The sequence below is a fragment of the Thunnus maccoyii genome, chromosome 6 (genome assembly GCF_910596095.1).
Source record: "Thunnus maccoyii chromosome 6, fThuMac1.1, whole genome shotgun sequence".
NCBI classification, from domain to species: Eukaryota; Metazoa; Chordata; class Actinopteri; order Scombriformes; family Scombridae; genus Thunnus; species Thunnus maccoyii.
Genome location: NC_056538.1, coordinates 7836631 through 7848771, shown reverse-complemented (window position 1 = coordinate 7848771; position 12141 = coordinate 7836631). Strand labels below are relative to the sequence as shown.

The 12141-nt window shown below is 39.8% G+C and overlaps 1 protein-coding gene across 3 annotated transcripts in view; it reads right to left on the bottom strand.

Moving 5' to 3' along the window:
* Positions 1–8929: 8929 nt before the first annotated feature.
* The window catches only part of dpf1 (D4, zinc and double PHD fingers family 1), a 45714-nt gene continuing 42502 nt past the window's right edge, over positions 8930–12141 (bottom strand). For all 3 annotated transcript variants that reach the window (XM_042415308.1, XM_042415309.1, XM_042415310.1), the window contains 3 exons: positions 10969–11081; positions 10307–10388; positions 8930–9261 (listed from right to left, as the gene is read on the bottom strand). In XM_042415308.1, coding sequence (XP_042271242.1) covers positions 9191–9261; positions 10307–10388; positions 10969–11081 — 266 coding nt within the window. In that variant the 3' untranslated portion in view covers positions 8930–9190. The remainder of the gene's footprint in view (positions 9262–10306; positions 10389–10968; positions 11082–12141) is intronic.

The window sequence follows — 12141 nt, the reverse complement described above, 5'->3', positions numbered from 1 at the left end:
TTTAGTTATGATAGGACATATTCAGAGTGTTTTGGACATTGACTTTTTATTATTCTTTCTGTGAAATCTGCCAATCTTTTTGAAGAATATTTTCAATCCTTTCAGAAAACTTCTGTGTAGAAACAAGTCAGATGGGGACTTTCACTTTTACCCCACAGTTAAGACATCAACTTACCATGCTACCTTGTTTTACAAATATCACTAATATTGCCAATATCAGAAATGATTACAGCTGTTGCCATGCAACAAAATAAAATCTCTGGTTCTGATCTCTGGTACCTTACTGCCCGTCAGAGCTAGTTGATGGATGCTGCCTTGTGGCTTCCCCTAAGTCATCAGGGTGGAATTCTGACAATTGGTTTCCCTACAGGTATCAACAAAGTTTAACTTCATTTATAAAGTTATTGCTAGTCAATCCTCAAAATCCTCTCAGGTAAAAGTGCCCACTGAAGACCAAATATTATTGGATTGGAATAAAGCCAAAGAGGCCTGTGGATGCCAGAGAAAACACACAGAGAACATTAGGGATTAGATAAAGAGAGCAAGGCTTTATTTAATCAGCCTTGTATTTTCCCATTACTCTGCTCTGCATTCATTTTTCACATTAACCACTCAGTGTAAATCGGACTGCAAGACCGTAAGCGACAGTACACGACGTTGTAACTGTGTTTGCTCAGTGTAATTGTTTTATTATGACGAGGAAGGAATTAATGTCATAATTACATTAATGATGCATACTATTTGGCTTTCTAATTTCAGATGTAAACAGTGTAAACATCCAGAGAATGAAGAAAAGGCAGTCAAACTACGCACTCAGATAACAATGTATAAATGAGACACGATCCAAATAATTTTGACTGATAAACTCCCTTTAGTTGTTGCTGAAAGTGTGAAAATGCAAAAAGGAGAGATGATGTTTTTTAAAAATGTATGTTTAGCTTTATCCTGCAGTTCCAATATAAATTAATGTATTTATCATTTATTTTCTTTTTCTGGTCATTTACATCTAATTATGTATTAGTGATTTTGTCGTTTTTCTGCATGTGTATTTGATTTATTTGTTGATGTTGCACAAGTACAGAGGGTTTTACCTGCTTTATTTATACTGAGGGAAAAAGACAGATGTTATTACTAAAATCTGCCTCTAGGTTGCAGTGTTGACTTGTGATTTCAAGTTTACCTTTGAAGTCTATTCTCCTTTTGAACACTATTGCATTGCAGATTATTCGAGTGTTCATTCACCTGGAAAACACTCATTCTGCAAACTCACGATCCAATCACGGATAGGCTGTGTTATCAACAGTCAAAAACAAGTAAATTACAGTTTTGTCTCAATAAATGGCTTCAAAGCCATTAAACACCTTCAAAGTGTGGATTCTGGCAGATAATCATTAAAGATGACACTCTGAATGACAAGAAAACATATTGAACCACAGCTATGATGGATTTTTAGTAACATCTTTCATGTTTTTGATTTGGCCTAGAAGTTAATTTGAGTGGACTGCATCTTTAATTCGCTTGAATAGCATTTTGTCACTTGAAAAGATCACAGGGAGTTTGGTTCCCCAGACACAGATTTAGCCTAATCCTTGACTCAAAAGCATCCTCAGTCGCTGTCTGTCAATGAGAGGAAGCTCAGTGCACTTCAACAGGAAACTGTGTGAGAGATTATAGACAAAGAAACAAAAATCACTCTGTAAAGGTTGTTTAATGAGACCACCTTCATGTGTCCAGGAAACTAACTACTTTGATTTACATTGATCCTGGTCACATGATTCATTGTTAATTGTATTTGGGCTGTCAAGTTGACTTGATTGCTTCTAAACATGATTTTGTACTGACTTCTGTTTGGGGTCTTAGAGACTGCAGCCGTAAAAAATGATTAGCTATATATCTGTGATCGGTGTTCACAGGACTTTTTACACACTTTTTTTCCTCCCAAATTTCTGTTATTGGAGTTTTAGAAGTTCAGTTTGTTCATGTTCATTGTTCTCTGGAGTCTAACTGAGCCCAAACACGCTGTAAGTAGCATCACTCTGTAGGATAACAAACTTTACATTTCTTTGTGAATGACTTTTTGGCAAATTAATATATATTTGTTCATGCATGGTCTATAAACATATGAAATATTTCCTTATTTTGGTTTTAAAAATCATGCTTTATGGTAATTTCTGTATTTTGTCACCTTCCTTACATGTGTAAGGGATGGTTTCAATACCTTTCTAATCAGGTAAGAAGAAAAGAAAAAAATATTCCAGGGAAAAAATTGATTTTGCCAATATTACTATTATTAATATTTACACTTACCGTTGTGGGGTCTCTGGAACCCCAAACAATGATGAAGTAAAGCCAATGTCAAAACAACACACTGGTTAATAAGCAACCAGTTCAAATCTGTTTTTCGTGGGTTCTTTTTTTTTTTTTTTTTTTTACAATGAAAATGAAGTAAATCACATTCCTGCAATTGGGTTTAACACTGGCTCGTAATTTACACATCAAGATTTTCATACAGCAAAATGTATCCAGTGGCATTTGGCAAAACATGCACAGTTGTAGGAATCCATATGTCTTATTGCAGTGCGTCATCTTGGCCTTCATAATACAGAGTTTCAGTGGGAGCAGATCATAGTGTCAGAGGAGAAACACTGAAGTAGTTCTTGTACAGTCTGACTGCAGTGCTGCTGAGGAGGCAAAAAGGTGAGACTGCATCTTTCCACACACTTACCTCTCTGTCTACTCCAAGGACAGATGGCCAGACACACATCTCAGCCCAGACAGAAGAAGGAAAGAGAGGAATTCAATCACACACACCACAGAGCCCCCTTACACCCCCCCCACAACCCATTTCCCAATATCTTCTCCCCCTCACCCCTCCCCTGCTCCCCCTTTATCATTTTCCCTCATTCTTTTTTCATCTTTTTAAGTCGCTTCATTTCAGATGCATTCATACATTTCCAATATCTTTATGTATGAGTCTGTCTCACTCCCTCCTCCCCTTTCCTCCTCACCTCCCCTTGTCTCTCTTTCTTTCTTTCCCTCTCTCTCTCTCTCTCTTTCCTTCTTCTCCTCCCATCCTCACCTCTTGCTATACCTCCCACCTTCTTTCTTCCTTCCTCCTTCCCTATCTTCCTCCCTCCCTCTCTCTCTCTCTCTTTCCCTCCATCCCATTACAGTAATCCATCACTCTTCCATCAGCCACCATGCAAACAGGCCTCCTGGTTACCATAGCAACCACCTCCGGCCCGGCAGTGCGCAGCCCCTCTCTGATTGGCTGGCAGGGCCTAGGCAGTCTCAGTCTGTCTGGGAGATGTGGTAATTGGCTGGGAAGTCATACAACACACACACACACACACACATACACACACACACAACATACACATAGTACAGTATTTACACACTGACATACAGTACACACACCCTTGCACATGCACACAAATACACACACACACACACACACGCAACACACACATAGTACAGTATTTACACACTGACATACAGTACACACACCCTTGCACGCACACACAAATACACACACACACATGTGCTTACTCTGGGCCTAAATAAATATACATACACATATTCTATTGGGTATTGAGTGAAACACACACACATAAACACACACACACACACACACACACACACACACACTGCATAAACATCCTCAGAGATATGAAAGGGAGACTGGGGTCAGAGTAATGAAGCTCATGAGAAGATGGGGGCTCTAGGCTGTCTATGTGTGTGTGTGTGTGTGCGTTTGTGTGTGGGTTTCTGTATGCACAGGATGGCGGGGGTTGAGGGGGGGAGGGGGGTTGGGGTGGGTGGCTGGCTGGCTGTGCAGGATTTTGGATAAGGTTGGAGTTCTGCCAAAGGATGGATGGAGGAATTGGTTTTTTTCAGAGCATATTGTTAAAAATACCTATATTCCCCCAAGGAAGCAAGTGTGCACTAGTTTTCGGTTTCTGGCGTCTGGAAGGAAGCAGGGAAGGAAAAAATGGAAATGTTGATCAGCTTCACTTCACCCTGCTGCTGTTGCTCAGCCAGGTCTGGCCAACACAGCAGCTATGATGAATGTCTCATCTCCAGGAATACATCACAAATAGCAAAACTGTACCTGCCCTGAATAGCAAAGTATACTCTCTTCTGCAGTGTTGTTCGAAAACAATTGTGGACAATGGTGCTCTTTTGTCCTCCATTCCCAGTTTTTCAGGCCAGCTACAGAAGCAAAACAATACTGTCCCTTAATCTTTTGTCAATTCATAGCCAATTTGTTCCTTTTTCAAACACATGAAAAGGTTAGAATATTTGTGGAGAGCTCTGCAAAAAAAGAAGAAAAAAGGGTTCTACCAAATGTGTTTTAGCCGCAAAGTGTATTTAAATTGGAAATGATAATTAGTTATTCAGGGTTTGAAAGATGACTTTGAACACACTGCTTTGATAGATTGTTATCGAAACGAAACGAAAAGATGGGAAACGGTTGGTGTTAGCCTCAGCTCCCAGCCCAGAAGTATTACTGCATGCGAGGGAAGAATTGTGTGGGCTAGAAAGTCCTCCCCACCTGAAAAAATCCTCCTAGTTGGCAACAATACAGAAATACCAGAAAAGCAGTCCGACAGACTGTCCAAAAACACACACAAATATTCTGTGATTTATGCTGCGGGAACTAGAGCAAATAAATGCACACGCACAAGCACACAAAATGATAACACAAAAGTAGAGGTCATTTTTCAATCTCATCTTTTTAATGGAAAAAAATGAGTCAAGGGAAGGGAGAAAAAACTGGGTAAATTGAGAAAGCCGGATGAATTCACAGAGAAAGACTGACAGCAGTGATGACAGCAATGCGGTCACAGTCCACATTTCAAAGCATTCCCAGGTACCAGACAGAGAGAGAGGAAGAGGGGAGGGAGGGACGGAGGGAGGGAGGGGGGTTAAAAAATGTCCAGGAAGATTTCATCTTCCTCTCAAGGTAAAAAATACAAATTAAAAACTCATCTTTATCCAGTGTTGTTTACAACAGACAATCACATTGAAAAAAATGTAAAGATTAAAAATAAAAAGTGCACTCGCACTCACACACATACATACTTACAATTAGTTTCTTATTTTTGGGAAATAAAAAAAAAGTGCAAGCAAGATCACAGAACGACAATTTACAAGAGAGGCCTAGAGTGGCCCAGAAGTCTCAACCCTCTGACCGAGCCGCCCCAACAGCCTGTAAATGGGAGGGAGATGGGGATAATGGCATCAACTCGAGGCCTGGAGGTTCATGGTGCAGCTTTGTTTGACCCAAACTCCAAACCAGCCACCATCACCACCACCTCGGTTAGTCCATTTGTACAAAGAGGAGGCTCAAGTTTCATTAAACAATCACACTGATACCACCCTTCCAAGACCCCAACATGGCTTCCCCACCCGTCCCACATAGTACAATCAAAGTTAGTTTGACTCCACCATGCTTCTCCTATTAAGTGCCAGGAAAGCTCCCAATATAAAGGCTTTTCAGTCACCATCGACATCATTATCATCATCCATCCAGGATACAAACATCTCCATTATATTCAATCTAACAATCATCATCAACATCCACATCATCCTCAAACTATTTCCACTCAAACACACTTCAAATCAAGATGTCACTTCTGTTCAGTTAATGGGAATAAGTCATTTTTGATTGGATACTAATGGTTTTCTTGTCAAATATAACACTGATTTAAAACATTGTAAAATGAAACGGCATACGTCTTTATCCAAGTGCTCAAATACACTTTTCTTGTAATCTGTATTCAACTTTACAATCCTCTAGCAGTGTTGTGCCATGCAAGTGGTTCCACTGAGAGAAAAAAATGTCTGCAGAATAATAACAATAACAATTTTGGTTCATTTTGCTTTTCTCTGACCTTCCTGTAATCATAAGTGATTAAAACACACACATACAGACACACACCCACGCAGGCATTACACACCTAGAGAGCAAATGCAGCCACGCTGTGCAAAACGTGAAAAAAGACAGATTACAAAACCAAACAAGGAAACAAACAGGAAATTAATAGAAGTTAAAGGTTATCTCTTGTCGTTATTTAAAAAAGCAATACAGACAATATCAAAATATGAAATCAGAAACATTTCAGTTGTCATTCATGCATCAGTGGATTTACACTGAATGGGGGGTAGCACAGTATTTGCACCTCATGTCTTTCTCTATCAGATGGCAAACACAATTACAGCTCGGGTACATTCTCACAAGCCATCTGATCTTACAAGTTCCTCTTAGAGACATGATGCAGCATTAAAATGAGATGGTCATTCAAACCAACACCAACTGAATATCATACTTTCATATGTGCACATTGAAACTGGTATGAAATGGCAATTTGTTGCCCTTCAACCCCCTATTTACAGCTATTGTCTCCAAGCTTAAAGCTCACAGATCATTGGATGGACGCCTTCTCTGTATTAACAAACTATTTAAAAATCATCTTCTTAAATCAGCACTTGCACTGCAGCTTTCCTGTGATGTGCCTATTAAAGTTGCCTTGAGTTGTCCAGTTTAACTGGTTGAAGATAACATAGTGGGCCTTTGGGTTCAAAGAAACCATTTTGTTCAGTGCAAGCTCACAAAAATACATGCTGGCTGGTTGGATTCATCTCATTATGAACAACACGTTCATAAAATATCAGCTTGGTCTTCAAGTGCTTATTTAATATACTGGCTTTTAGCGTGCAGAGCAGACTGGCAGGTAGCAGAATTTTAACAGCATTTTCTCTTACCAATGTTTCACTCTCACAAAACAGGTGGCCTCATGTTTAGCGGGGCACAAAGGTGATAAGAACAGCTTGTTTAACTCTGAGAGAAACAAACAAGCTTAGAGATGTGGACTTAGATTAGAGTCAGACTCCACACATGAATCTGATGAGTTTGGACACGACTTGACAAAATCAAATTTAACTTGCCGCTCAATAATAACATCAGCGACTGTGACCTCACTCGAACTTATGCTTTTTGACACCAAGCCCAAAGATTTAAATACATGTTAATAAAGCTAATACTTCTGTATGTCACTCGAGTGCGCACATGCTAGCTAGTGTCAAACAGCAGCAGCCATATTTTGGTGAAACTGCAGCAACTGTTTATATCAGACTGAGCACACAGACAGAAGATGGAGAAGTGGATTAAGTTACAGGAGTGGTTTAGTGTCTTTTAAAAGCCACTTTTCAAGACTAAAGGTGTTGAGTATCTGATCATAAGGACATATTTTAGGTGCGGTATCGCTTCAAGCTACAATAACAAAGAGCTTAGCATCTCTGCTAACATAAAATCAATGATCCTCGACACAGTCAGTGTGTTGTGGTGATGTTTATCAAAGATTTGGTGTCCTGAATGTTGTGTAGTAAAATGAAAGACTTGAAGGAGAAGAAAAGGACGAAAAAACAGAATGTGTTTACTTAATAAGTATGCTTAGGAATAAATAAAATGAATAAATGGTTAAATTAGACTAGTTGGTTCATCTGAGGCCTGCTATCATGGATCTTTATGGTGTTGTTAAAGATTTTATTGGCATTAAATTTGGTGAGAAGGTCACGATGACATTTTAGGACTCCAGACTAAGTAATTAGGATTTGGTTTTGATTTAGGACTTCAGTGCCAAGACTTGAGTCTTACTTGTGACTTGCAAAACAATGACTTTGTCCCGCCTCCATCACTGTCAGACAAAATGCCTGAAAAGGAAAATGCTGACTTTCCTTACATTCACGTTACCTTTCTGCTACTCAACTCCTCTCACAGATCCCACCTAGCATGGAGCTGGCTACAATTACTGTAGTGCTCAGATACACACACACACACACACACACACACACACACACACATAAACAGACACACAGGCACACACAGAGTTTAAAACACACCCAGTTTGGCCAAAACAGTTCATATCACAAACACATTATTGCGAATTAAGTGTGCTTTCTTTTCAGTTTCAATTAAAAGTCCTTAAAAACAATCGAAATAACGACATGCAAATGAAAAAACAATTTAAAAAGGGAATCATAAAAAAAGAAGTTTTTAGGCCTCGGCATGGGCCAGACAAACATCTGCATTGTCCACACATCAATCCTACATTCTTAACACATAGATAATACACACCAAGCACCAGGAGTGTTTCAGTCTCGCATTGGCTTCACAGTCAGTTTCATAGAGGGGGAAGGGCGAATAAAGGTCAGGTAAAGGATTTGTGAGACAGATGCTAAGCCTAAATTGTCATTTTTAAATACATTGTTTGATCAGAGATAGCTGATTAGAGAAAATCCACCTCTCCTTTCATCCGAGGATGACATCCGAACACTAAAACCTTCAGTGTCAATCCCAAACTGTGGTTGATTTGTGGAAACCCCATGCAAGGAGAGAGGACAGGGTGAGGTCGAAGATGGTTTGGGTTCCTGACCAGATGCTCATTGTTTTCAAGAGTGTGTAGATAGAGAATCAGTCTGAATTCTGTACAATTCACTCCCCTTTGAAACTGCACCGGGCAGCAAGCCCCTGCAGACAAATAAAGAAGCAGAGCTCAACGTTTCAGTTCAACGTCTCAGCTCCGCCACACATGGTAAAGGACAGAAGGAGTGTATATTTCACAGTTGGCTAACACTGAAACATACTGCTTCATGGTTATCCAGGGTCTTCCAAGCCCTGTCCTCCACCTAACACCTATCCATCTTATTAATTCTCACTCACTACTTGACTGAGTTGCAGCTGAAGATCATTAGGGCTCTTCTGAGGGCCCTTAAGAGGGTTCCTGTGGAGTAGTATGCCTCTGAAGTGCCCTTGGCAGGCTGGAGTGTGTGTCGTGCTAGCAAACTTATTGCCAGCTGATGAATTCCTCTGTTGAGACAGAGGAGGAAGGAGGAAGGAGGGGTTGGGGGGTGGGGGTGGGGGGATTCAGGTCAAGCACAGCGGGGGAATGTGAGTGACACAAAAGGACGGAGGTTGCCTTGCAGCTGAAGAGACGTTCAAGAATGGGTGCGGTGTTGTGGGTGCTGTGTGCTCAGTCGTGTCAAAGGGCACGGGGACGGATTGTAGAAGAAGTGGCAGCGGGTAAGTCAGAGGAGGAGGGGGGCAGCTGAGGCACAGAGAGGGGTGGACGGAGAGGTGGTTTGGGAGAGGATGAAGGGCCAAGAGGATGAGGCGCAGCTCCGCAGATTAAGTGAGGGTGATGTAGGCTGAGGCCTTCTCCTTCAGTTGTCTCAGACACAGATGACAGCTCCAGCTCCCTGGAACACACACACACACACACGTACACATGGAGCACATCACAGATCAGAAGTTCAATCACTGCTATTGTAAAGCCTTGTGGATTAATCCCTCATTTCAGACAGAGCGTTAAGTAACACTGTAAATTAAAGCTCGATGTTAAAACACCACATGCTGTGCCTGTGGTTTGCGGATGGAGGGGATTTGACGACTAGTTGGGTTTGGATTCTGGCATGGGATTTGTAACATTAATTAAACATCAGATGTTAAATACAACTCTCAGCCTTATGTGTATATAGATCCTACTGTATTGTGCCTAAAGGTGTTGTGTAAGCATTTAAGCACAGTGCAGTATATATAATAAATATGTAATTTTACAGCTCAGACAGGACTGTTCTTGAATGTAAACCTAAAATAACTGCTGAATTTCAGAAAATGTTTCTTGTAAATCAAAAGCGTTGCATGTGTAGGCAGAGCATGACACTGTTAGTGAGTGTTGAACACAAGTGTCACTGCTACTGTATGTTCAGCCAAGTGACACTTTTGCCATGGAAACAGATTATTTTTCCACAACTCGTTTCTATGACAATGCCATCAAACATCCTAAGGCAGCCATCTTATGTACAGTAAGCAAATTATTTTTATTTTTATTATTAACAGCTATAGCTGCTAAATTTCTGTGACGATAGCCACAGTGTCCCTCCGGCCCTGTGTAGTCACATTAAGATGAAATAAATCTGCTCCCACAACGATGCAGAAGCATAAGGAGTCCTGAGGGCCCTAGTGCAATGAAAAGTCTAACTTTTATTATTTTTTCACCATTTTGACCACATGTTTCACTCTGCTCACTGAGACCACCTGCCGTGCAGACAGTTACATAATTCTGTACTAATAAAAAATGTTCTCAGATGAGTTTCTTTGGACTGTGCAGTCCGACCAAATGCAGGTCTGTGAATTCAGAAGTCCTTGATATGAACTTGACTGAGAGGTATGCAGTGTGTTTTATCAAGAGATCACTGTGCTTTTATTCTACTTATGTCTCACTAGTGCTGCTGTGTTACGTACCCTCTGGTGGTTCAGACATGGGAGGACTCAGACAATACATGTGGTAGCCTCTGTCACAGTCATCGCAGAACAACAGCTGGTCCTGAAACAAAAGAATATACTCAAATCATCAGATGTTATTATGAGGGGACAGATTTTGACAGATTTTGACACAACAGCATTTGTTTGAACAGTGGGAATGGTACTTGAAGATATTAATGTATAGAAAAACAAATCAAGAGTTTGGGCTGCGACATACATACTCTATGCCTGTCTTATTTTTAAATTGTGAATCCATTATCTATGTGTAAACCATGCGGACTTACTTTGGTGACTGTATAAAGTTAAGGGATGAAAAAACAGCATTTATTTTAGGTTGACATCTATGTATCTTTGAAATCCCTTTTGGTTTTTAAATCTGTTTCATGGGTCCAAGTAAAACTAATTGTCAACAGTGTTGTGGTTCAGAGGTGACAGCCTTTGTGCATTAATGTCTGTGAGCAAGATGCTGAATTTAAACGAGCTACTAGATACTATCAGTATCTAAAACTCAAGAAAAAACATATATTCCAGCAATAAGTTATAAGATTTATGTACTACAGTATGTGTGTGTGTGTGTGTGTGTGTGTGTGTGTGTGTGTGTGTGTGTGTGTGTGTGTGTGTGTATATGGACAGAGTCTTACGTCATTCTCAGAGGTGCCACACAGGCTGCAGGACTTGCACTCGATGCACTGCCAGCGATAAGTCCTCACCGCAGCCGTCATGTTCACTGTGAACTGCAGACAGGACGGGTGGCCTGGGTGCACACACACACACACACACACACACACACACACACACACACACACACACATGCCCACACAACGATTTTCACCATCGCTTCCTGTGTTTTGAGGACAGCCATCCGTCATCTACCTATTCTACAGTATCTATCCATCATTTTGATTTCTTTCATGCGGGTGATATATTTAATATTTGAAGGGGAACTCAACAGTGGTGTTTTGCAGATGTGAACATTACATTACTTGAGATAGCTGAGAGAATCTTTGGACAGCATTTTTTTATTTATTTATGTATTTATTTTTTTGGTGAATTTTGGAAAGATTATTCAACAAAGGAAAAGCTTGAGCTATTCTAAGCTTGAGCCATCTCAGGAAATATTACAATACAAATATTAAAGGTTTGCTTTTGATTTGGTCTTGAGAACCACAAAAAAACTAAAATTTGAATAAAAGTGGTAAGAAATTCCAAAACATTACCACATATAAATCATCAAAAAAGTAATTTTTGCAGTTATATCAGACAGGTAAATTGCTTTTTAATGCACCATGTCCACTACATTCTATCCCTCTTCACCCCTTTTTTAGTTTTATAGTTTTTTCCGGTATTTTTTTCAGGTACTGTTACATGATCACAACACAGAAATTGTTATGTCGTCTTCATTTCCTGACCTTTATTCGCCTTATTTTTGAGTGGTTATAAATAAAAAGGACCATACCAGTGTTTTGCATGCTTTAGCCCATACACTACAAATCACATACATCTTTTTGGTTCTCTTATTTTATTTTTTTAGATAGAAAGAAACATGTGGGGTGACAATATATACAATACATACAATCAAATGATAAATACACAAATTCTGCACCATATGCAATCTCTGCATGTATACATACATCCAGAATGTACAAACACAGGTAAATACCTGACACCCAACCTAACAAAAATCGACCTATAATATATAATATAGGTACTTAAAATCAGAAAAAAATGATACAACTACATTAAAAGAAAACATCATACGCAAATAAAATGTATTTCCAGCCATTCACAACCAAAATGCATAGTGAGGGGAAACC